This window comes from Lampris incognitus, chromosome 20, assembly GCF_029633865.1.
Source record: "Lampris incognitus isolate fLamInc1 chromosome 20, fLamInc1.hap2, whole genome shotgun sequence".
Lineage (NCBI taxonomy): Eukaryota > Metazoa > Chordata > Actinopteri > Lampriformes > Lampridae > Lampris > Lampris incognitus.
Window position 1 is genome coordinate 33,048,062 of NC_079230.1, and position 26,848 is coordinate 33,074,909.

At 47.5% G+C, this 26,848-nt stretch overlaps 1 protein-coding gene, 1 non-coding gene and 1 pseudogene across 3 annotated transcripts; 2 read left to right on the top strand and 1 right to left on the bottom strand.

Annotated features, from left to right (window-relative positions):
* The first annotated feature begins 1,233 nt into the window (after positions 1-1,233).
* Positions 1,234-6,838, top strand: mblac1 (metallo-beta-lactamase domain containing 1). Of its 2 annotated transcripts, none has more exons than XM_056300294.1 (2): positions 1,234-2,567; positions 6,120-6,838. In XM_056300294.1, exons 1-2 carry the CDS (start codon positions 2,226-2,228, stop codon positions 6,354-6,356), a joined length of 579 nt encoding a protein of 192 aa, XP_056156269.1. In that variant the 5' UTR covers positions 1,234-2,225; the 3' UTR covers positions 6,357-6,838. The 2 variants fall into 2 exon arrangements, with proteins under 2 accessions (XP_056156269.1, XP_056156268.1); XM_056300293.1 differs by having other exon boundaries at positions 1,244-2,636.
* A 13,638-nt stretch (positions 6,839-20,476) lies between these two features.
* On the top strand, positions 20,477-21,897 carry LOC130130540 (general transcription factor II-I repeat domain-containing protein 2-like; annotated as a pseudogene).
* A 3,862-nt stretch (positions 21,898-25,759) lies between these two features.
* trnaw-cca (transfer RNA tryptophan (anticodon CCA)) lies at positions 25,760-25,831 on the bottom strand. The gene has a single exon. It is a non-coding gene; the product is annotated as a tRNA-Trp (tRNA).
* Positions 25,832-26,848: the final 1,017 nt, after the last annotated feature.

Sequence of the window (26,848 nt, forward strand, 5' to 3'; positions counted from 1 at the left end):
TGACTGCTTCTGAACTAAGTGCTGATGCCGTGTGTTGTATCCTGTCCAGCATGTCTGTGAATGTTCTCATTCATCCAGGTCGTGGTTATCCAAAGGAGTTGAATCAAGTGCAACTGGACTTGGTATATATCCGTGAAGACGTTTCGCCTCTCATCCAAGAGGCTTCCTCAGTTCATGCCTTTCTGACTGGACCAAGCTAGTCTGACTGATACCTTGGTTCCCCTCCCAGCCAGTCAGACTAGCTTGGTCTAGTCAGAAAGGCACGAACTGAGGAAGCCTCTCATCCAAGAGGCTTCCTCAGTTCGTGCCTTTCTGACTAGACCAAGCTAGTGATACCTTGGTTCCCCTCCCAGCCAGGCAGACTAGCTTGGTCTAGTCAGAAAGGCACGAACTGAGGAAGCCTCTTGGGTGAGAGGCGAAACGTCTTCACGGATATATACCAAGTCCAGTTGCACTTGATTCAACTCCTTTGGATATCCTGTCCAGCTTTTCGACGTGACCTCTGGCTGCTGGTTCATGCAGCCTGCAACAGAATCCAGTGTGGCTCCTATCGCAGCCCTGTATGTGTGTAATTGTGCTTCTTTCTCAGCTCCCCATTCAAATCCGACCACACACCTCACTAAACGGAGGAGCCCTTTTTACATTCGGTCTCAATATTTTCAATATGACTCTCACATGTGTGTTTCCCCCCCCACTCTTGATGGTATTTAAATAAAGTTAAACTTGGTCCATTTTGTCACCATTTTGTTGGGGCGGGGGCCATGAACATTTCTCTTCCTCCAAAGGGGGGCATGGCAGAAAAAGTGTGAGAACCACTGGTGCAGCCCAATACCACACATGACAAATGTGCCTCAGGGGGCTGTGCAGCAACACAACATCCTGTCCTTAGACCCTCACGTGGGATAAGGAACAGCTCCCTAAAACCCTCTAACAGGGAGCGACAACAGGAGGAAAGCTCAGGGAGAGCACCAGAGGAGGAGCTCGCTCCCGAGACGTGCAGTGATGTTGTGTTTACACAATTTACACAATACAACATTGAAAGAGGATAACACAATTATGATGGAATTATGAGATGTATGAAGAATATGATGAGCAGCATGCCAAGCAGTGTGCAGACGGCACCGGAAGAGTCCAGGACCCGAGCCACGTGACCAGCCTCACCATGTGGGGGGAAAGAAAATAGTCACACATCTTAGCGAGAGAAGGACATGACATTAAAACAGCACAACAACATTATATGGCTTTGTAAGATATATAAAAAGAAAATGTGCTGACTTTATTGGCAACAATGCACAAGTATGGTTGATCACATGTACAGTCATCACAAATACACGTTCTTACAGTTCGTCCTCCCACGTCACAACATCTTTATACATGGCATCCAAATGCTTTGGCCCGTCACACAGTTTTGTTTTGTTTTTTTGTTTTTTGTGGTGACACAATCTATTGCTTGGCATATCAATCTATTGCTTGGCATATCAAGGCCTTGGCCCACCATATCCACCATATCTACATGTTAACACGTTTTCTATGTGAAACAAGTGGACTCCCACCCATTGTCTGCACTGGAGAAGACCTTCATTAGACTAATTTGCCGGCTTATGCACAGCAGATTAGATAAGCTGGACTGGAGGATGGGCTGGGACGTCAGCAGAAGAATCCGTCTACTACCATTTCACCTGTAAGCAGCCAGGTGTTCTAGCTCTTCACTTCCGTGCCTCCTTCTCCACCGGAAGTCCACCAGAGCTCCCTGCAGCACTCGGTGGCTCAGGGACACCGTGTCCTTTCTTAAGCAGACAAGGTCCCAGACACTGTGAGAGGCAAGTCTGATAACCTCTGCGGCCGATGGCAACCCTTTTACATGTGTCTTAACTCTCTTCCATCTGTCTCCTGATTAAAGCCCCTCTCCCCTCCCTTTTTCCTGTTCTTCCGTTTCTTCCTATGGTTGTTATGGTTGGGTTGGTTTATTAATTGATTCGCTTGCTTCATAAATGTGTTCTGTTTTTTTTTATTTATACAAAAATGTTAAAAAAAATACGGCAATACTGCAACTCAGGCTCACTTCCAGCAGATGGCGGTAACGTCGCGGCAGAGCGCTGTGTGTCCCTTGTCCCTCCGGGCTTGCCGTACAGAAGCGGAGCCTGTGTTGTTGGCTTAGCGGCACGTGAGCTGGCTGAGATGTGGCGTATTTAGCGGGAAACCGTCGGTAGCCGTCCGCTGTTAAAATGGCGGGCGAGGCTCGAGACTTCACAGCGACTCCGTTTAACGAGGGGGAGTTGGACATCGCCGGTGAGCCGTACTCCGTCTCGGTTCTTAAAGTGGGCTACTGTCGGCCGCAGCCCGACGGCTCTTTCCAAGCTGACGGGACCATCTCCCTCCTGACGGGCCCCAAGACCATCCTGGTGGACACCGGGGGACCGTGGGACCGGCGCTTCCTCATCGCCGCGCTTCAAGACAAAGGCCAACAGCCGGAAGACGTGGACTTTGTGGTCGGGACGCACGGACACTCGGATCACATCGGGAACTTGAACGTTTTCCCCAACGCGACGATAGTTGTAGGGTGTGACGTAAGTGAGGGTGAGCGGTACCTGCCTAACCAGCTGGCGGAGGGGCGGCCCTACCCACTCGATCAACACGTGAGTTTATCTGCGCGTGCCGGTGTGTCGTTTCTACCTCCCTCCGGAATCGGACCTCCCATCGAGTGAACGCGCCAACATGCGTAGCTTGCCGTCCATCAAGTTGGACACCGACCACTTACCCCGCGCCTGTTCTCATCTAGCGCTCATGTTGCTCCGCTGTTATGCTTAGCCTGATATTACTGTACCCCCCGCCCCCACCTCGCTACGTCATTTACAGGTCCACGTGACCCACCGTAGGCTGGTTTACCGGTCGCTGTAACGCAAAATCTGCAGCTGTCGGCAATCGACTGCGCATAACCGTAGTCCACTGTCTTCCGGTTTCTACTGCAGCGGGCATACCAGTTTCCTGTTTGTTGGCGCGTGCTATTGACAGTGGCATATTTTTGGCGATGCCTGCAAGATTTACCATGGATACATGTCAACCACATGCACACACCTGTCCACACACCTGTCCACACACCTGTCCACACACCTGTCCACACACCTGCACCTGCGCCTGCGCCAGCGCACGGTGACAAGCTTCCAGTTGCACACATCAAGTTCCGTCCACCATTCTTTCCGTCCGCCCGTCCGCTCATCCTCTTAATTGTGCACGTAACTTGATTCGCCCTACGTATGAATGTGTGTGTGTGTGTGTGTGTGTGTGTGTGTGTGCGCATCCCCGCGGCCCTGAGAGCAGCATAAGTGGTTCACATAATGGATGGATGGATGGAAAATAAAACCCCTAACGAACTACACTCGGTAATAACAAAACAATGCAAACAGAGCAAAAAAGAAAAAGTTTACGCCAGGCTAGCGTTGCATTAAGGATGACATGTAGTAGCTCCAGAAGACCACGCCGCGGCGCTGCAGCACCACCTGAGTGTTACAGAGCACTGCGTAGAAGAACAGCAGCACTCTTTACGCCGAGCGGGCAGGTACATCACTCACACAGACACAGAACCTGCCAGGGTGATGCGGAGGAATCCGTCATGAACAAACAACACACCAGAGTCTCCATAGAGACGAGGGATGTCGGGGACAGAGGATGCAGTGCAGACAGATGCTCCCCCACCTGTTTTCCATCACCACACCACCTTATCTCTCTAACAGGAAGTATGGCTAAAAAAAGAAAGGATAAGAGAGAGCATCTGCCGAAATGCACTACAGAGTGCCACCGCAGGTCATTCCTGCCTGCGGCCATCACACTGTACAACTCCTCCCTCCGAGTGCCGCACACTCGGAGTCAGTAGTCTTCCACTTACTTCACCCTGTCGGCTGCTCGGTTGCGCTGCAGTGGTGCAGTGTAGGCAGGGTGTTGTATGCTGGAGCATGGTGCACATGTGTTTACATATTTTGCTCTTGTTTCTGTTTCTTATTTTATCTTCTATTTCTGTTTGTTTCTGTTTTTCTTGTTTCTATTTGTTTCTGTTTTCTTGTGGTCTTGTTGAGTTTTCTTGCTAGAGCGTGAGTGTCTGTAATGGGGTCTTATTTCCCCCCGGGGACGAATAAAGTATTCTGATTCTGATCCTCTGCTACACTCACAGCAGTCATTCAGACAGACAGACAGACAGACAGACAGGCAGGCAGACAGACATGTAGACATACAGGTAGGCAGGCAGACATGTAGACAGGCAGGCAGGCAGACAGACATGTAGACATACAGGCAGGCAGACATGTAGACAGGCAGGCAGACAGAAATGTAGACAGGCAGGCAGGCAGACAGACAGACAGACAGACAGGCAGGCAGGCAGGCAGGCATGTAGACAGACAGACAGACAGACAGACATGTAGACATACAGACAGGCAGGCAGGCAGGCAGACATGTAGACAGACAGACAGGCAGGCAGACATGTAGACAGGCAGGCAGGCAGGCAGGCAGGCGACATGTAGACATACAGATAGGCAGGCAGACAGACATGTAGACATACAGGCAGGCAGGCAGACATGTAGACAGGCAGGCAGGCAGACAGACATGTAGACATACAGGCAGGCAGACATGTAGACAGGCAGGCAGACAGACAGGCAGGCAGACATGTAGACAGGCAGGCAGGCAGACAGACAGACAGACAGGCAGGAAGGCAGGCAGACAGACAGACATGTAGACAGACAGACAGACAGGCAGGCAGACATGTAGACAGACAGACAGGCAGGCAAGCAAGCAGACACGTAGACAGACAGGCAGACAGACAGGCAGACATGTAGACATACAGGCAGGCAGGCAGACATGGAGACAGACAGACAGGCAGGCAAGCAAGCAGACACGCAGACAGACAGGCAGACAGACAGACAGGCAGGCAGGCAGACACGCAGACAGACAGACAGGCAGACAGACAGGTAGACAGACAGGCAGACAGACAGACAGGTAGACATACAGGCAGGCAGGCAGGCAGGCAGACATGTAGACAGACAGACAGGCAGGCAAGCAAGCAGACACGCAGACAGACAGACAGACAGGCAGACAGACAGGTAGACAGACAGGCAGACAGACAGACAGACAGAAAGTAGGTTAAAATGTGTCAGAGCTTTTAGGGAGAGCTTGAGGGGATTCCCATCAGCAGGACTTGGCGCTTCGTGGTAACTAGAGAGACTAACCAAACCTCTCAAGCCTGAGACCCTCCTAAAAAGGAGGGTGTCATGAGAAGATGACATTGACTTTTTGACTGCAGACAAGCATGCCTGTAAATGTTAAAATGTGAGAAGATCATTTGACTTCAGAGTTCCATGCAACCGAGTGTTGTCAGTGTAGCAGTGGACGTTGTTCTCCAACTGCAAATAACTTTGCCAAGAAGTAGCATGCTGCATATAAAGAAGAATGCAAAGCACCAAGAACTGGGCCCGGTGGCCAGTAGCCAGATACACATGACTTCAGCCAAAATAAGCAAATCCAGAGACCCTTGTTCTGGAGGCAAGTCGAGTATAATGTGGTCAACACCGAGATGAGGTAACAACGATACTGAGGCTGGATCACAATCCATCGCAAGCAAAACAGCGTTTACCACGATTCAGTAAAGTGAAAAGGTGTAAATGTTAACTGAAGTGCTTCCCATGGCCTCATGGTCTCATCATCCCACTTCTGACACCAATGAGGCGAATTCGGGGGGCAGCCGGGAACCGCCACAGCCGGGAGATGAACCCGGGTCTCCCGCCCCACGGGCGACTACGTTAACCAGTCGACTAAAGGGTTTGACCCGTTAGCCAAGGGCTAGCGAGTCTAGTTATCCGTGGTCGTTACAGTATGTAGCCTCATGGCGTCATATGTAGACGCCAGTAGATGAAACTGTGAATTTCTTTTTTTCTTCTTTTTTTTTTAAGTCAGAACTGAATGCCTGAGCTCAGTCTCACTTAAACTCACAATTAACTGATAACGTGACGATTCACCAGAACTAGCTTCGTGACCCATGTTGGGGCACGTGGTCCCGGGTTCTTAATAGTAGAATGGGGTTGGGTTCTGGTCTTGTGCTGTCTACTCTAACAAATAAACTCTTATTTCTCCAACAGGTGTCTGTGGTTCCAACACCAGGCCACACAGGAAATGATGTCAGTGTCCAGGTGAGGGGAACGTCTGCTGGGACAGTGGTAATTGCTGGGGACCTATTTGAGTGCTGCGCGGATGAGGGCAGCTGGCAGAAACTGAGTGAAAACCCTGCAGTGCAAGAGGTCAGCCGTCAGAGGATATGGAGCACCGCCGATGTCATCATACCTGGACACGGACTTCCGTTTAGAGTCCAGAGATGAGAACACCTGCTCTGACCCGAACTCTGTCTAAATCACCCTCAGAAGCACATCTCCTGCCAAGTAGCTCAGAAAACACACACAAGGAACTTGATTTGGTATGCAAGAGGGGAAAATTAACAGCAAACAGTAAGGTAACAGTTAAAAGAATTAGAAAACACAATATATGTACACACACACGAGATAAAGTAAAAATAGGTGCAATAATGGGAACACAATAAATTCTTTCACTAAAACTGAGTCAGTCACCCTGGAAGTGCCAGGTGGGCAGTTCACACACCTAACAGTACGAGATTACTGCTGAAAACGCTCCAGTCACTGATGCATCTAGCCAGCCCTTAAACTAGAAGATAGCTAAATGCTAACCACTGTTTTAATTAGAAGATTTAAGTGCACATTTCATGTCTTCCAAACAGACCAGTCCATGTCCTGCTGTTTAAATCCCATCTGAAGCGCTGTGAAATAAAGACACGCTTTGAAAAAGATCTACAGTTAGTATGTGCTTATTGTTGTTGATGGAGTTCAACGTTAACGTTGGTGCACTGACCTTGTCTATAGCTTAACTATATCTGTGTGTATATATATATATATATATATATACACTACCGTTCAAAAGTTTGGGATCACCCAAACAACTTCGTGTTTTCCATGAAAAGTCACACTTATTCACCACCATATGTTGTGAAATGAATAGAAAATAGAGTCAAGACATTGACAAGGTTAGAAATAATGATTTGTATTTGAAATAAGATTTTTTTTACATCAAACTTTGCTTTCGTCAAAGAATCCTCCATTTGCAGCAATTACAGCATTGCAGACCTTTGGCATTCTAGCTGTTAATTTGTTGAGGTAATCTGGAGAAATTGCACCCCACGCTTCCAGAAGCAGCTCCCACAAGTTGGATTGGTTGGATGGGCACTTCTTTGAGCAGATTGAGTTTCTGGAGCATCACATTTGTGGGGTCAATTAAACGCTCAAAATGGCCAGAAAAAGAGAACTTTCATCTGAAACTCGACAGTCTATTCTTGTTCTTAGAAATGAAGGCTATTCCATGCGAGAAATTGCTAAGAAATTGAAGATTTCCTACACCGGTGTGTACTACTCCCTTCAGAGGACAGCACAAACAGGCTCTAACAGGTACTATTTAATGAAGATGCCAGTTGGGGACCTGTGAGGCGTCTGTTTCTCAAACTAGAGACTCTAATGTACTTATCTTCTTGCTCAGTTGTGCAACGCGGCCTCCCACTTCTTTTTCTACTCTGGTTAGAGCCTGTTTGTGCTGTCCTCTGAAGGGAGTAGTACACACCGGTGTAGGAAATCTTCAATTTCTTAGCAATTTCTCGCATGGAATAGCCTTCATTTCTAAGAACAAGAATAGACTGTCGAGTTTCAGATGAAAGTTCTCTTTTTCTGGCCATTTTGAGCGTTTAATTGACCCCACAAATGTGATGCTCCAGAAACTCAATCTGCTCAAAGAAGTGCCCATCCAACCAATCCAACTTGTGGGAGCTGCTTCTGGAAGCGTGGGGTGCAATTTCTCCAGATTACCTCAACAAATTAACAGCTAGAATGCCAAAGGTCTGCAATGCGGTAATTGCTGCAAATGGAGGATTCTTTGACGAAAGCAAAGTTTGATGTAAAAAAAATCTTATTTCAAATACAAATCATTATTTCTAACCTTGTCAATGTCTTGACTCTATTTTCTATTCATTTCACAACATATGGTGGTGAATAAGTGTGACTTTTCATGGAAAACACAAAATTGTTTGGGTGATCCCAAACTTTTGAACGGTAGTGTATATATATATATATATATATATATATATATATATATATATATAGTTGCGTCAGGAAGGGCACATCCGGCGTAAAATCTTTGCCAAATCAAATATGCGGATCATAAATCAGATTTCCATACCGGATCGGTCGAGGCCCGGGTTACCAACGACCGCCACCGGTACTGTTAACCAGCAGGGTGCCGATGGAAATTATGCTACTGTTGGGCAAAGGAGAAGGAGAGGCGGAAGGCATGTATCAGAGGGACAGCTCAGGTGGGACGGTTTGGAGACAAAGCAAGAGAGACAAGATGGAGATGGTTTGGACATGTGTGGAGGAGAGATGCTGGGTATACTGGGAGAAGGATGCTGAATATGGAGCTGCCAGGGAAGAGGAGAAGAGGAAGGCCAAAGAGGAGATTTATGGATGTGGTGAGGGAGGACATGCAGGTGGCTGGTGTGACAGAGGAAGACGCAGAAGACAGGAAGAGATGGAAACGGATCATCTGATGTGGCGCCCCCTAACGGCAGCAGCCGAAATTAGTAGTAGATAAATATATATGTTTTTCTTTTTTCAACAAAGTTGACGTTCTAGTTGTAGTCAAAGGGGCATTTGTCCCACAATTCATATTTCCCTCAAGTCAACATAGTCTTTAATATAAGGAAGATTTTCACCATAATGATGCTGATAATTACACGTTTCCTTAGAGACCAGCAGGCAGCACAGTGCTCTGTCGCCTCGCAGCAAGACGGTTCCGGGTCTGAGTCCAGCCCGTTTGTTTAGAGTTTGTGTGTTTTTCTTGGGTTTCCTCCCACAATCCAAAGAAATGCATGCTGGGTGAATTGGAGACTAAATTATCCTGAGCTGAGGATGCTGTGTGACAGACTGCTCGTTTGGGCGTGTTAGAACAGCAGCCTTCCACCCAGTGCCTGCTGGGATAGTCGTATTCCGTCTTGGTTTGCTGGTTGTCAAAATAATTAAAGATCCAATGCAATTATTTTGCTTTAGTCAAACGAGTATTATTGCATAATATTAATGCTAGGAGTGTTATTGTTTAAGTTTCAGAAGTAGCATTTCAATGTTTAGAACTGTTTCTCCCTTAGCACAGCCACTTCTCTCAGGTGGTTGAAGAGGCGGGGCCTTGAGGTCGCATGGCTGTTTATTGATAGCTAGCTAGCTACCTTGCACAACTGACAGACTGATGACGACAGTCAGTTGATAGTCTAATCACATCAGAGCATTAGATTATGCAATACATTGACCAGAAGCAGGTTGGTTTTCTGAAACAGTTTAATTATGATGACAACCAGGAGTCTTTCAGGAGGCTTTTTATTTCTCTTTATATTTATATTTATATTTTATTTATATTTTCACAACAGTAGTTCTAAATTTTGAGGAATTTTACAAACCTGTAAAAAATACAGATATTAAAACTTGATTTTAATTGGAATGGATTTTTAATCAATTCAGACAGTGGCAGATTGAAGTAGTCATGGGCCCCTCAGCTACTCTTTATGTGGGCCCCCCTTACTCATTTGCTTTACCAGAAAACAAGCACAAAACCATCCAGACCCACGGTGCACCTGTGCAGTACAACACGCAACAGTTAGGGCACGCATGCGTCCTACTAAACACCCCGCTCAGGTCGTCCATGAGTGAGTGAGTGACCATAATTTGCCACGCAAAGCCCATGGCAGCAGTTGCACGCACCATGGGGAAAAGTAATTTAGTGCCATGTGTAAGTCAAGTCAAGCCAAGCCAACCCCCCCCCTTTTCTCCCTAATTGTACTTGGCAATTTACCCTACTCTTCTGAGCCGTCCCAGTCTCTGCTCCACCCCCTCTGCCGATCCGAGGAGGGCTGCAGACTAGCACGTCTCCTCCGATACATGTGGAGTTTGCCAGCCGCTTCTTTTCACCTGACAGTGAGGAGTTTCACCAGGGTGACGTAGCGCGTGAGAGGATCACGCTATTCCCCCCAGTTACCCATCCCCCTGAACAGGCGCCCCGACTGACCAGAGGAGGCGCTAGCGCAGCAACCAGGACAGATACTCACATCCAGCTTTCCACCCACCCACGCGTCCCTACAGACACGACCAATTGTGTCTGTAGGGACGCCCGACCAAGCCGGAGATAACACGTGAATTCGAACCGGCGATTCCCGTGTTGGAAGGCAATGGAACAAACCGCTAGATTACCCGGACGGCCCAAATCAAGCCAGTTTTATTTGTATAGCCCAATATCATAAATTTGTCTCAGGGGGCTTTACAGCAACACAACATCCTGTCCTTAGACCCTCGCATGGGATAAGGAACAACTCCCTCAAAAACCTTTAAGAGGGAGAACCAACAGGAAGAAAGCTCAGGGGGAGCAACAGAGGAGGATCTCTCTCCCAAGAAGCACAACGTGCAATGGTGTTGTGTTTACACAATTTACACAATACAACATTGAAAGAGGATAACACAATTATAACGGAATTGTGAAATATGTGAAGAATATGATGAGGAGGATGCCAAGCAGTGTCCAGACTCAACCAGAACAGCCCAGGACCCAAGCCACGCAACCACCATCACCATGTTAAAAAAAAGTTTCACATGTCTTAGTGAGAAAACTTTAAGACAGGATAACAAAATGATATGGATTTATAAGATATATAAAAAGAAAATGTGATGCAGAGGATGCCAAGCAGTGTCCAGGTGGCAACCGCCATCACCCTGGAGACCTGGGAGGAGGACAGACTGCACGTGCACACAAGGGAGACTCACATCACACCATTCACACAAAGAAGAAGAGAACGAAGAAGGCATCATTCAGAGAGAGAGAGAGAGAGAGAGAGAGAGAGAGAGAGAGAGAGAGAGAGAGAGAGAGAGAGAGAGAGAGAAGACATGTGAGAGAAGAGAACAGTTTGCAATCGTCAATAATCTATACTCTATAATCTCGTCAGTAGAACAGTGGTTGGTAAATTCATTGAGACAGAAACCGACCTACCATGCAGTAAAGGTTGTGAAGCACTCAACTTAAAGACAACTAATTGTAGGCTAAGACAAAAAGATGAGTTTTAAGTTTGGATTTAAAGGACTGAACAGACTCTGATGGTCTGATGGCAGCAGGCAGGTTGTTCCACAGGAATGGGGCCGATAGGAAAAGGCCCTGCTGCCACCAGCTGACTTCTTTTAACTTTGGGTACACACAGGAGCCCTGTATTTTGAGAGTGAAGAGCTCGAGATGGAATGTACGGTTTAAAGCAATCAGACAGGTAATATGGGGCAAGCCTATTTAGCTCATCTAGAAGTCCGACAGGAAGCCAATGAAAGGAGGCAAAAATTGGTGTAATATGGTCAAATTTCTTAGATTCAGTTAGGATTCGAGCAGCAGCATTCTGAGCCATCTGAAGACTTTCAGTACTAGAATGTGGCAGACCTGAAAATACAACATTACAGGAATCAAGTCTGGATGAAACAAATGCATGTATTAGAGTCTCTGCATCAGCCATGGACAGGAAAGACCGGGTTTTAGCTATACTCAAATGAAATAAGGCATTGTTGGTGATTCCTTTAATGTGCTTATCAAAGGAAAGGCTGGGAGTAAACGTAACACCAAGATTTTGGCTGCTACACTTTGTGAAATCACAGAGTTGTTGATTGTTATCTTTAATTGATCAAATTGGTATCTGTGATAAAAACCCCTGCATCTCGGTTTTTCCGAATTTAAAAGTAGAAAGTTAAGTGACATCCGATTTTTCACAGCAGCCAAGCAGGCCTCTGAATTGATCAGTTATATGACCATCAGCCCTGATAAGCACATACAGCTGAGTAGCATCAGCATAGCAATGGCATTGTATTCCATAACTGCGTATAATTTGGCCAAGAGTTGAAATATAAAGAGAGAAAAGTAGAGGGCCAAGAACTGAGCCCTGAGGTACGCCATATTTAACATCAGAGAGTTTCGATGTAATATTACTACATCAGACACGATGTGTTTTTCCAGATAAGTAGGACTTAAGCCAAGAGAGAGCTAAGCCAGAAACACCAAAATTACAATTTATTCTGTCCAATAGTATACAGTGATCAGTGATCAGTGATCGATGGGCTGACTTAACCCGCTTTCGGAGGGCCTCGACCGGCCGGCTTTGCCGGCGTTCGGGTGGCCGCTTCCTTCGGTCTTGCGGAGTTCACCCAAGGGCGGCAACAACGACATGACTCTGGGCGTCGTCGGCTGCGCGGTGGGGTCCCCCATCTCCGGTGCTACTCTGGGAACCATGAAACAAAGCGCGGTGCGGGGCGGCTCGCCCTGACGTCCCCTCCGTGCACCTCCGGGTACCCGATGGTTACTTTTTTCTTCTTTTACGCGTGCGGGTCGGGGTTTCCGTGAGCGCTGAGAGAGCTGCTGTCGGTGTCTCCGAGGCGCGCAAAGAGCAAAGGCAGCTGCCATGAGATGTGCGTCAGCCCGTCAGCCTCGCACGGACGCCATCCATGATTGGACTATGACCTCAGATCAGACGAGACAACCCGCTGAATTTAAGCCCATTACTAACCCAGCCGCTGAGGATGCACAAGCCAGTGCATCCTTAGTGCCGGTCCCAAGCCCGGACAAATGGGGAGGGTTGCGTCAGGAAGGGCATCCGGCGTAAAATCTTTGCCAAATCAAATATGCGGATCATAAATAAGACTTACATACCGGATCGGTCGAGGCCCGGGTTAACAACGACCGCCACCGGTACTGATAACCAGCAGGGTGTCGGTGGAAACTATGCTACTGTTGGGCGAAGGAGAAGGAGAGGGGGAAAGCATGTCCAGAGGCAGCTAGAGAGGAGGAAGGGTAGGCATGTGGAGGTGAGAGTTGGAACTTTGAATGTTGGCACTATGACTGGTAAAGGGAGAGAGCTGGCTGACATGATGGAAAGAAGAAAGGTAGGCATACTGTGTGTGCAAGAGACCAGGTGGAAGGGGAGTAAGGCCAGGAGTATCGGAGGTGGCTTCAAACTCTTCTACCATGGTGTGAATGGGAGGAGTAAAGGGGTAGGGGTAATTCTGAAGGAAGAGTATGTCAAGAGCGTGCTGGAGGTGAAGAGAGTGTCAGACAGAGTGATGAGTATGAAGCTGGAAATTGAAGGTTTATTGCTGAATGTTATCAGCGCATATGCCCCGCAAGTTGGGTGTGAGATGGATGAAAAAGAAGAATTCTGGAATGAGTTGGACGACATGGTGGAGAGGGTACCCAAGGAGGAGAGAGTGGTGATTGGAGCCGACTTCAATGGACATGTTGGTGAAGGGAACAGAGGTGATGAGGAGGTGATGGGAAGGTATGGAGTCAAGAAGAGAAATGTGGAAGGACAGATGGTGGTGGATTTTGCGAAAAGGATGGAAATGGCTGTGGTGAATACATATTTCAAGAAGAGGGAGGAACACAGGGTGACGTACAAGAGTGGAGGAAAGTGCACACAGGTGGACTATATCTTATGTAGAAGGCGCCATCTAAAAGGGATTGGAGACTGCAAGGTGGTGACAGGGGAGAACGTAGCTAGGCAGCATCGGATGGTGGTCTGTAGGATGACTTTAGAGACCAAGAAGAGAAAGCGAGTGAAGACACAGCCGAAGATCAAATGGTGGAAGTTGAAGAAGGAAGACTGTTGTGTGGAGTTCAGGCAGGAGTTAAGACAGGCACTGGGTGGTAGTGAAGAGTTGCCAGATGGCTGGAAAACCACTGCAGAAATAGTGAGGGAGACAGCTAGGAAGGTACTTGGTGTGTCATCAGGACAGAGGAAGGAAGACAAGGAGACTTGGTGGTGGAATGAGGAAGTACAGCAAATTATATAGAGGAAAAGGTTGGCAAAGAAGAAGTGGGATAGTAAGAGAGATGAAGAAAGTAGACAGGAGTACAAGGAGATGCAGCGTAAAGCAAAGAGAGAGGTGGCAAAGGCAAAGGAAAAGGCGTATGGTGAGTTGTATGACAGATTAGACACTAAGGAAGGAGAAAAGGACTTGTACCGATTGGCTAGACAGAGGGACCAAGCTGCAAAGGATGTGCAGCAAGTTAGGGCGATCAAGGATAGAGATGGAAATGTGCTGACAAGCGAGGAGAGTGTGCTAAGAAGGTGGAAGGAATACTTTGAGGGGCTGATGAATGAAGAAAATGAGAGAGAGAGAAGGTTGGATGATGTAGGGATAGTGAATCAGGAAGTTCAGCGGATTAGCAAGGAGGAAGTGAGGGCTGCTATGAAGAGGATGAAGAGTGGAAAGGCAGTTGGTCCTGATGACATACCTGTGGAGGCATGGAGATGTTTAGGAGAGATGGCAGTGGAGTTTTTAACTAGATTGTTTAACACAATCCTGGAAAGTGAGAGGATGCCAGAGGAGTGGAGAAGAAGCATACTGGTACCGATTTTCAAGAACAAGGGAGATGTGCAGAACTGTAACAACTACAGAGGTATAAAGTTGATCAGCCACAGCATGAAGATTTGGGAAAGAGTAATAGAAGCTAGGTTAAGAGGAGAGGTGACGATCAGCGAGCAGCAGTATGGTTTCATGCCACGAAAGAGCACCACAGATGCGATGTTTGCTTTGAGAATGTTGATTGAGAAGTATAGAGAAGGCCAGAAAGAGTTGCATTGTGTCTTTGTAGATTTAGAGAAAGCTTATGACAGAGTGCCGAGAGAGGAGGTGTGGTATTGTATGAGGAAGTCAGGAGTTGCAGAGAAGTATGTAGGAGTGGTGCAGGATACGTATGAGGGAAGTGTGACAATGGTGAGGTGTGCGGTTGGAATGACAGATGGGTTCAAGGTGGAGGTGGGATTACATCAAGGATCGGCTCTTAGCCCTTTCTTGTTTGCAATGGTGATGGACAGGTTGACGGACAAGATCAGGCAGGAGTCTCCATGGACGATGATGTTCGCGGATGACATTGTGATCTGTAGCGAGAGTAGGGTACAGGTTGAGGAGAGCCTGGAGAGGTGGAGGTATGCACTGGAGAGAAGAGGAATGAAAGTCAGTAGGAGCAAGACGGAATACCTATGCGTGAATGAGAGAGAGGACAGTGGAATGGTCATGATGCAAGGAGTGGAGGTGACAAAGACATCTGAGTTTAAATACTTGGGGTCAACTGTCCAAAGTAACGGGGAGTGCAGTAGAGAGGTGAAAAAGAGAGTGCAGGCAGGTTGGAGTGGGTGGAGAAGAGTGTCAGGAGTGATTTGCGACAGAAGGGTATCAGCAAGAGTTAAAGGGAAAGTTTACAAGATGGTTGTGAGACCAGCTATGTTATATGGTTTGGAGACAGTGGCACTGACGAAAAGACAGGAGGCGGAGCTGGAGGTGGCAGAGTTGAAGATGCTAAGATTTTCACTGGGAGTAACGAAGAAGGACAGGATTAGGAACGATTATATTAGAGGGACCGCTCAGGTTGGACGGTTTGGAGACAAAGCAAGAGAGGCAAGATTGAGATGGCTTGGACATGTGTGGAGGAGAGATGCTGAGTATATTGGGAGAAGGATGCTGAATATGGAGCTGCCAGGGAAGAGGAGAAGAGGAAGGCCAAAGAGGAGGTTTATGGATGTAGTGAGGGAAGACATGCAGGTGGCTGGTGTGACAGAGGAAGACGCAGAAGACAGGAAGAAATGGAAAGGGATGATCCGCTGTGGCGACCCCTAACGGGAGCAGCCGAAAGTAGTAGTAGACTAAGCGGAGGTCCATGAATACTGGGATGGCATCCAGCGCTTTACCTGTGCCCCCGTCCATAGGGTTAGTGGTTGTGTCAGGAAGGGCATCCGACGTAAAATTTTGCCAGATCATTATGCGGATTGACAAGACCGCCATCGGTGTTGCGCCCTCACAGGGTACCGATGGAAACTGTCGATTCCGCTGTGGCGACCCCTGGGAAACAGGGAACAAGCCGAAAGAAGAAGAAGTATACAGTGATCAGTGGTGTCAAAGGCTGTACTTAGGTCCAGTACTAGAAATTGTGTAAAAGCATGAGTAAAAGCATGCTAGGAATATTACACGGCACACACTCGGGGCGCACTGGCATACACACACACACACATTGAGACAGCCTTTACTATAAACAGCACTGCTACAGAAAAAAAGGCCTTCACAGTGCATCTGCATGCTTAGCTGGTAACAGCTTTTAGCTCTCTAAATCAACAGGTACAACATCAACAGCAGTACAGAACACCCTGTTTTAAACAGGCAAAATCACAACATACTTACAGAGACACAAGCCGAACAGCTCTGCAATACTCGAATAAAATAAAGCCATAAAAATACAAGAAACACAGCAGTGCATAATAACAATTAGGCAACAGCAGCACAACCATACATATACATTCACACCTTTCCTTCCATATTTTTTCTGACAGAGAAGTCCTCAAAGAGGTTGGTAAAATTCAACTTGCAAAGAATAGCACTTTCAAGGTATATCAGAGACAGGTGATTCATTCTGTTTCGGCCCATTGTGGCTCTCAGTCTATTTTTAACTTGTCCCAGTTTTGAAAAAGAACCCTCCCTGAAGGCACTGGTTACAGGCAAAGTCATAAATAGTCGCAGTGCTATATAAATATTTGGAAAAAACTTACTGTTGTTTACTTCCTCTTATAAGCTGCAGCAGTGACCTTGCTGAGGTGTCCTCGTATTCTTTAATACTCTGAATTGTTCAATTTCACCGACAAAATCTTCCTCCAGATCACCTGCACATTTCTTCTGGAGATTAGCCACCCCTGTACGAAGATCTCGTATGGAGATGGACAGAATATTGTTCAAAAAGTCATCTTTTGCAAAGTGGACCTCGTCCATGCATACCATCAGGTGCCCGTCCACCCACTGCATGTCCCCAAAACGGCGGTGATCACCTCATTTGTACTGTTCTAGAACCCGCGCATGCCGTTCGGCCCTAAGAACGCCACGCAGACATTCCAGCGCCTCATAGATTCGATGCTACGGGACCTGCCTTTTGTTTTCGTCTATCTAGACCAGTGGTTCTCAACCTTTTTGGGGTCCTGGACCCCCTGCGTATTTTTGATCTACCCTGAGGACCCCTCCACCTGATCTTGGGGGAGGGGGGTTGCAATTTGATAGAAACAGTAGAAACTGCATTTTAAATTGCATTATAGCATTTATTCACTCTTTGGGGCAAAAATAAGAGCTTTCAGTTGTAACTTACACTCACTGGCCACTTTATTAGGTACCCCCTTTTGCCTTCAGAACTGCCTTAATCCTTCGTGGCATAGATTCAACAAGTTACTGGAAACATTCCTCAGAGAGTTTGGTCCATATTGACATGATAGCATCACGCAGTTGCTGCAGATTTGTCGGCTGCACATCCATGATGCGAATCTCCCGGTCCACCACATCCCAAAGGTGCTCTATTGGATTGAGATCTGGTGACTGTGGAGGCCATTTGAGTACAGTGAACTCATTGTCATGTTCAAGAAACCAGTCTGAGATGATTCGAGCTTTATGACATGGCGCGTTATCCTGCTGGAAGTAGCCATCAGAAGATGGGAACACTGTGGTCATAAAGGGATGGACATGGTCAGCAACAATACTCAGGTAGGGTGTGGCGTTGACACGATGCTCAGTTGGTACTAAGGGGCCCAAAGTGTGCCAAGAAAATATCCCCCACACCATTACACCACCACCACCAGCCTGAACCGTTGATACAAGGCAGGATGGATCCATGCTTTCATGTTGTTGACGCCAAATTCTGACCCTACCATCCGAATGTCGCAGCAGAAATCGAGACTCATCAGACCAGGCAACGTTTTTCCAATCTTCTATTGTCCAATTTTGGTGAGCCTGTGCGAATTGTAGCCTCAGTTTCCTGTTCTTAGCTAACAGGAGTGGCACCCGGTGTGGTCTGCTGCTGCTGTAGCCCATCTGCCTCAAGGTTCGACGTGTTGTGCGTTCAGAGATGCTCTTCTGCATACCTCAGTTGTAATGAGTGGTTATTTGAGTTACTGTTGCCTTTCTATCAGCTCGAACCAGTCTGGCCATTCTCCTCTGACCTCTGGCATCAACAAGGCATTTTCGCCCACAGAACTGCCGCCCACTGGATATTTTCTCTTTTTCGGACCATTCTCTGTAAACCCTAGAGATGGTTGTGCGTGAAAATCCCAGTAGATCAGCAGTTTCTGAGATACTCAGACCAGCCCGTCTGGCACCAACAACCATGCCACGTTCAAAGTCACTTAAATCACCTTTCTTCCCCATTCTGATGCTCGGTTTGAACTGCAGCAGATCGTCTTGACCATGTCTACATGCCTAAATGCATTGAGTTGCTGCCATGTGATTGGCTGATTAGAAATTTGCGTTAACGAGCAGTTGGACAGGTGTGCCTAATAAAGTGGCCGGTGAGTGTAGATATAGTTAACAAAACAGAATTCTTATGCAGTAACTTTCAGATATATGTAACAAAATAGAATATGTATTCTGTAACTTTCAGATATATGCAACAACAGAATTTTTATGCAGTAACTTTTAACAATGCAAACGGAAGCGAGATCTCTTATTAAAATACAATAAATTACACTTGTGAAACAGATGTAATTAGAGAAAAAAGTCCTGGTACCCTTTATAGTTTAGGTAGATAAACGTCTCAGTCACATTTGAGTAAAATAATCCCATTTCTATAAATGTCATAGGATCTTTTTTTTAAAGATATTTTATTTTCACTGACCCCTTGCAATTACACCACGGACCACTAGGGGTCCGCGGACCCCCGGTTGAGAAACACTGATCTAGACGACATCCTCGTCGCCGGCACCTCCAAAGCGGAACATCTGTCCCACCTCCGGACTCTTTTCGAACGGCTCAGCCAGTACGGGTTGATCGTCAATCCAGCCAAATGCCAGTTTGGGATGAAAACCGTCGACTTCTTCGGACACCGAGTCACCAAAGACGGGGCGGTACCCCTCCCGTCAAAGGTGGACGCCATCATGAAGTTTTACCACCGCTTTATCCCCAAAGCTGCTCAACTCGTAAGACCATTGTATGAGGCCCTGAAAGGCAAGGCCATCAAACACTCTGTGGACTGGTCTGCGGAGAGGGACAAGGCATTTGTGGACACTAAGGCTGCTCTGGCTGTCGCAACAATGCTGGCGCACCCGTCACCCTAGGCTCCGATCGCCATTATTACAGACGCTTCGGACTATGCAGTCGGGGTGGTGCACGAGCAGTAGGTTAACGGCGCTTGGCAGCCGCTCACTTTGTTCAGCCGACAGTTACGCCCCAGCGAACGGAATTATAGCACCTTCGATCGGGAGATCGTCGCTCTCTACCTCGCCTTTCGACACTTCCGTTCCCTGCTGGAGGCCCGACAGTTCACGGCGTTTGTGGACCACAAACCACTGACGTTTGCCATAGCCAAGGTGGCTGAGCCGTGGTCCTCCCGCCAGCAACGACAGCTCTACTACATTTCGGAATTCACCACGGACGTACAGCATGTTGCTGGCAAAACCAACCTCGTCGCTGACTGCCTCTCTCGGACCATTGCGGGGGCCGTCCACTTGGGTCTTGACTACGCCCGCATGGCAGCTGACCGGGCCGCCAACACGGACGTGCAGGATTTCAGGACGGCTGTCACAGGGCTGCAGAGAGGATGTGGCTTTTGACGATGCTGGCACCACGCTCCGGTGCAACGTCTCCACGGGTCATTCCAACTGGCTGGAGGCGGCGTGTTTTCGACGCTGTCCATGGCCTCTCCCACCCTGACAAAAAGCTGTCCCAATGACTAGTGGCAGCCAAGTTCATCTTATTACGCCCCTGCCCATTCTGTCATCCAAGGTGGTTCCTGAGAAGGCAGAGCCAGTGAAGTGGTGCTGATTGCTGCTCTGATTGCAGATGGACAGCAACTGAGGTCTTCCCCTACTGACTCCTATAAAAGCTCACAAGTTCATGGACATGGAGCGGTCCCCTCATATTTTTGAATGCTGTTTGTTTGATTTTTGGTAAACTTCTTAGTTAACTTTTACCTGGCAGTCATGCTTATGCTCTAGATCCTTTTTTTGATTTTGGGGTTAATACCCCCCTTTCAGCACGTGCTCTGGCCTAGCTAATCTCTCTGCAACACAGCGTTGTCAAGGCGCAGGCCTACATTCAGCAGGCCAAGAAGACGCCTTGGATAAATACAACCAGCGCTGCACAGCAGGCAGCTCAGCTCGCGCTTGTGTCTGTGACAATGCAACGCTGAAACACAAGAGGGCGCTGCCACACTTCGCTTTTTCCCATAGTAACAGAAATGCTGAGTAGCATGTTCCTGCAGTAGCATCGCCTACGTCACCCGAGTAACGTTACCTGAACGTACGCTTTGCAAAGGAGATCGAAAGCTAGCTAGCATAAACAAACGATGGTGAAAAAAACGAAAAGTAGACAAAGAGTATCGACAGTTTCCAGAGAGGTGGGAAGCTGAATACCTGTTTTGTGAGTTAAAACAAAAGCCAGTGTGTCTCGTATGTCAAGAGTCGCTGGCAGTGTTCAAAGAGCACAACATCCGCAGAGCCTTCAAAATGAAGCATGGCGAGCAATATGCTAACATGGACATGGAGCAACGGCTGCAGAAAGCCAAAGCCTTGAAACGCAACCTTCAACATCAGCAAAGCATGTTCACTCGCACCAGTAGTGAAAGTGAGGGTGCTACCAAGGCAAGTTTTATTATTGCAGAGGAAATCACAAAGGCTAGCAAGCCGTTTAGCCAGGGACAGTTTATTAAAGACTGCCTTGAAAAAGTGTGCAACGTCGTGTGCCCTGACAAGAAGCAGGCATTTGCAAACATCAGCCTGTCCCGAATACTGTGGCTGGTCGTGTTGATGAAATGGCCTCTGATGTAGAGAGCCAGCTAAAAACAAAAGCAGCCAAGCACTTTGTTTCATACTCGCTAGCGGTAGATGAGAGTACAGACAGGACGGACACAGCCCCATTCTCCACATTAATCCGAGGGGTGGACACTCAGTCGTCCGTCACTGAGGAACTTTTAGACGTGAAACCGATTCATGGGACAACAACAGGACAGGACATTTTCACCCAAGTGGAGCAGAGCGGGAACAAAGTGGAACTGCCCTGGAATAAACTTGTTGGACTGGCAACGGATGGGGCACCGGCGATGTGCGGGGAAGGTCGTGGTTTGGTCGGTTTGACTCGAAAGGCGACGGGGCACACAGGAGAAAACTTGGTAGCCTACCACTGCATCCTCCACCAGGAGGCCCTCTGCGGTAAGGTGTTGGGCATGGAACAGGTCATGACTGTTGTGACTAACACTGTGAACTTTATCCGTGCACGGGGCTTGAATCATCGGCCGTTTAGGGCTCTTTTAGAGGAGGAAAACTCTGTGCATGAGGATGTGCCCTATCACATGGAGGTGCACTGGTTGAGCCAGGGGAAAGTGCCGAGGAGGTTTTACGACACCCGCGCTGAGATCGCTCGTTTCATGGAAAGCAAACAGAAGGCCGTCCCCGAGCTTGAGGATGTTTGCCATTCGGAGCATCTCAGTTCACTGAATCTAAAACTCCAGAGAAGAAAGCAGTTGATCACCGAGATGCGGGACTCCGGGAAGTCATTTGAACTGAAACTGCGTCTGTGGGGGGGCCAGATGCGCAAAGGTAACTTGACCCACTTTCCTACCTGTCAATCAATGATCGCCACAGTCACCATTCCACTCCCGATCCAAGTGTATGCTGACAAACTGAACACACTCAAAGCGGAATTCAGCAGGAGGTTTGCTGATTTTGAATCACAGAAATTCAACCTTGGGCATTTCGCAGATGCCTTCTTCAAGAGTGACAAATAAGTGCAGTGAAGCAAGTAAGTGTTTGAGATCTCCAGCTTTGCAAGCAACTAATTGAACGAGTGCAAAAGACACATAACAGTACCATTACAGCAGAGTATGATAAAGTACAAAATGATAGAAGAGAAAGAGAAGAACCCCCTTCCCCCCAATGCCAACAACCTAAAAAAGGAGAATACTCTTTTGTGTATCCCCTAACACTGCAGTCCTTCCATTTCAGGTTTGGTTGTTTTTCAGCACAACTAATTTCTCCATCAGTTCAGCTGTCAATCAGCTGTGAGGGAGGTAAACCATGTCTGCTAAGGAGAAGAGATGCCCAACTGGTGCTGATGATGGCAAACTGGCGATGAATCTCACAAAGAGCAACTTGATCAGTGGATATTAATCCAGCGAGGAAAGGTCCTCTCTGGGGTCCTCCAGAAAGTGAAGGGTCTCCAACTCTGCTTTGCAGTGTCTGGGCAACATCTCTCTGCCCAGTTGGCTCTCCGTTCCTGTTGTTGGGATTGGAAACAGTAGAAGCTTACCGGGAAATAAGGTTGTTATGAATATATACATTAAATTCAATAATTTTTAATATCGCAAAATATTTAAAAATGTGACATGAAACTAGCTACTCATTTATTTTTTAACTGATTAATGTTCATTTTTGATGATTAATTCATGACATTGCAGTTTAACCTTAAGACACTGAAGTGAGAGTAGTTTACCGGTACCCTGGTCAGAGAAGGTGAAGAAATCGTCTTCATTCTCGTCAGTGGTGTTTGATGAGGCAGTCTCACCTTCTGACACAAGGCCGAGCTCCTCAGCTGACCCAGAAACAGGTGATGTATCCTCTTCTTCTCTGCGGCTAGTTTGGGAGGCAACCACCTCATCTTGAAAAACAGGTGGGTTGCTGTAGCCAGGATGGCTTCGTTGACACCAGTCTTCAGCTGTAAGAAGCTACCGAACTTTTTCTCAAAGTCGGCTATGGTGGCTGTGAGATATGTGAGCAGTACCGCAGGCTTGAAGCTTGCAGGCCATGTTGTTTAGCCTGAACAGCAAAGAGGGCAGGGATGAGCTCACCATGAGGTCTGACCTTGGAGGCAGTCAATTGTAATGTCAATGGGCTTGAGGACTCGGCAGTATTTCTCAAGGAAATCGAGCTCTACCTCTGAACGGTGGGAGTTGCAAGGCAGGCATGATGTCAGGAAGCTTCTCCCGAAGAAATGCCAGCTGGCTCAAACAGTCATAAAGAGAGTTTCACCAACAAACGCAGGGTGTCTTCAGTTGCTGGTTGGTCGTCATTGAGTATTTTTGCATATTCTGGTCTGCCAGAAGCACTCCATAGGGCTGAACATTTTGCCACAGATGAATTAATCAGCCTGGAGAGAGTTGAACTGTCTTCAGTTGCCCAGTTGAGTTGAATTGCTTTAATTGCATCAGTGGTTGAAACCAAACTCAGTGTGTGAGTGGAAAACCTGACGTGAGGTGGTAGAACGATAGCACACTCTGACACTTCTTCTCCCTCTGGATCTATTATTACAAATGAAAGATCCGGTTCCTGCTCATCTGTCTCATCCTGTGCCTCTGAAATGACTGTGATATCGAACTCTCGAAATGCTTTTGAGAAGTTTGATGCGTTGTCAGTTACAGTCAGCACAATAGTGTCAGTTGTGAGTCCATATTCTGAGTCTATTTCCTCCAGTAGTTCTGCAGTGTGAATGTAGGTATGTGGACTGGGAAAATGTCTGCAAGTAAGAGCAGCTGATTCCTGTTCTAGTGGGTCTGTTTGTGTCCAATGTACAGTGGCTCCCATACAACTGGTTTTTTTTAGTTGACCAGATTTCTGCAGTGGTGCAAACATGTATGCACTTAAGTCTCTCCTTCGCCTTTGCTGTTTTATTATGAAAGTCGTCATCGATTCTTCTCTCAAGTGTCCTCCTGGAATCTGGCTCTTAGAAGGTACCAATGCTCAAATGCATCATCTTTAAGCAACCAGCCAGTTTAGTTTGTTTTACACTTTCCAAGAAAACCTTTAAAGGCCAGGACATAAAAGTCAGAAAATCTGACTGTAGGGCGAAGAAGCAACGAAGATTTGCAGTTTAATCTGCACAGTACCCAGAATAATCTGACTGGTCTGACTGCACATTTCAGGGGATCCTGAGTGAGGGACGGTGCTCCAGCTTTACTGTGACCACTCTCGATGTATCGGCTGCGGTGTCGAACATCTGCAATGTCACGCTCCTTTTCTGCGAGTCTGAAACAAAGTACGTTGCCTAAAACAGACTGGGGGAGGGCCGTATCACGGGAGGTGTCATCGGAGCAGGAATTGTGGTAAGTTTCTTCGACACAATTGGCTGTACTTTGATTTAGTGAGATACAGTTCTAAGTTTACGTGCTTGTCGTGAAATTGGCTGAAAAAAGAACAAAAACCGTCAGGGTGTTGGGTTTTATGGGCAGTGTGTGGCACGTGCCCTGTCAGTGTGTTGTTCTTTTCATGCCAACTGCTTTCAGCTGTGTAAAAGATGTATGACAAGTGTGACGGAGATCCCTGTTATCTGTCATTCTACACTATGGTGGTATTCCATCCATCCATCCATCCGTCATCCAAACCGCTTCTCCTGCTCCCAGGGTCGCGGGGATGCTGGAGCCTATCCCAGCAGTCACTGGGCGAGGCCAGGAGACACCCTGGACAGGCTGCCAGACCATGGAATTAGTTTTAGGAAATCCAATTCACTGAAGGCCATGTGAGTCCTATGCATCGGAGCTATCAGAATCAGAATCAGAATCAGAATACTTTATTAATCCCCGAGGGGAAGTTGGGTTCTATTACAGACACTCACGCTCCAGCAAGAAATAACTAAAAACTAACAAGATACAAGATAACAAGAAAATAGAAACAAATACTACTACTACTACTACTACTACTACTACTACTACTAATACTACTACTACTACTACTACTACTTTTACTAATTTTGGCTGCTCCCGTTAGGGGTCACCACAGCGGATCATCTGTTTCCATCTCTTCCTGTCCTCTGCATCTTCCTCTGTCACACCAGCCACCTGCATGTCCTCCCTCACCACATCCGTAAACCTCCTCTTTGGCCTTCCTCTTCTCCTCTTCCCTGGCAGCTCCATATTCAGCATCCTTCTCCCAGTATACCCAGCATCTCTCCTCCACACATGTCCAAACCATCTCAATCTTGCCTCTCTTGCTTTGTCTCCAAACCGTCCAACCTGAGCTGTCCCTCTAATATACTCCTTCCTAATCCTGTCCTTCTTCATCACTCCCAATGAAAATCTCATCATCTTCATCTCTGCCACCTCCAGCTCCACCTCCTGTCTTTTCATCAGTGCCACTGTCTCCAAACCATATAACATAGCTGGTCTCACTACCATCTTGTAAACCTTCCCTTTAACTCTTGCTGGTACCCTTCTGTCACACATCACTCCTGACACTCTGCTCCACCCACTCCACCCTGCCTCCACCCTCTTCTTCACCTCTCTCCTGCACTCCCCGTTACTTTGGACCGTTGACCCCAAGTATTTCCCTGTACAGTGGACTATATGTTCGTCAGTAGCAGCTGAAGTAGCCTGCAACTACAGTAGACAGAGGATTTATCGACGGACATGGTGATTCAACATCTGCAGTGATCATTCATATGATAAGTACATGAGTTCACCTTTGTGTAATAAGAAGTGAAATAGGATGTGTAAATAGATAAAGGCGATGGAGTATTTCATATTCTGATGTATTGAATTGAATAAGATTCCAAAAATGAAGAATGGACTTTGTTGAGATGTTTGCACGGAGAGAAATCTTAAAAGCACCCCTCCACCACACACAGCAGCTGGGTGCACCGGAAGTTCCGGTGCTGCGCAATGACCCCGACGTGATTTGAACACGCACCCTTCTGATCTGGAGTCAGACGCGCTACCGTTGCGCCACGAGGTCCTGCGCTCCCAGGAAGTACATTTCACTAAGACTCGAATAGGACAACATGGAAACCGAAATGTCCACACCTCGTTAAACTAATTAGTTCGCTAAGTTAAGTGGGAGAAATTGGGGTCTGTTGAGAAAGTTGCTTGTTCCTGCTGGGATGCTGAGATCAGCAGTTCAAGTTCACACCCATGAACCCCCAGGGCCTACACGTGTACCTGAATATAGTATTTTAATTTTGTTAATTCAGCATAAACCCCCCCCCAAAATATCTCCTACCTCACAAGAGACATAACGCAAACATCAGAAGCAGCGGGACATACAGCGGGACACACAGCGGGACATACAGCGGGACACACAGCGGGACACACAGCGGGACACACAGCGGGACATACAGCGGGACATACAGTGGGACATACAGCGGGACATACAGCGGGACACACAGCGGGACATACAGCGGGACACACAGCGGGACATACAGCGGGACATACAGCGAGACATACAGCGGGACATACAGTGGGACATCCGTCTGAGTTCAAACTGGTTGTAGGAAAACGCATCCACTCCAGGTCTTGACGCATGCTCAGTACTGCAGGCGAGGAGCCCACAGGAAGGTTGAATCAGTTCATCTGACAGACACGTCACATCATCATCATGTAAGTACCTCCGCAGTACCCCCACCTTATAAACAATACAGCGGTATGACGTGGTGGAGAGGCTCAGGGTACCACTGATCCAAAGAGCTACACCGTCCAGAGCTCTTCCAGGATGAGGAGGTGCACGTCCTTGACAGGGAGGAACACTGGTTTGAACGGGGAGTCAAAGAGGCCACCTACGTTAAGAGGGAACGACCATCCCTGAACAGGGGGGGGGGGTACAGAGTACATCTGTCCCCATCTTACAACGCTGTGATGGCAACTATTCCCCAGTCCTCTGTGAACAGTACACATGACCACTGTATTGTTTATAAGGGTGGGGACACCTGCAGTCACTGTATTGTCTATGAGGGTGGGGACACCTGCAGTCACTGTA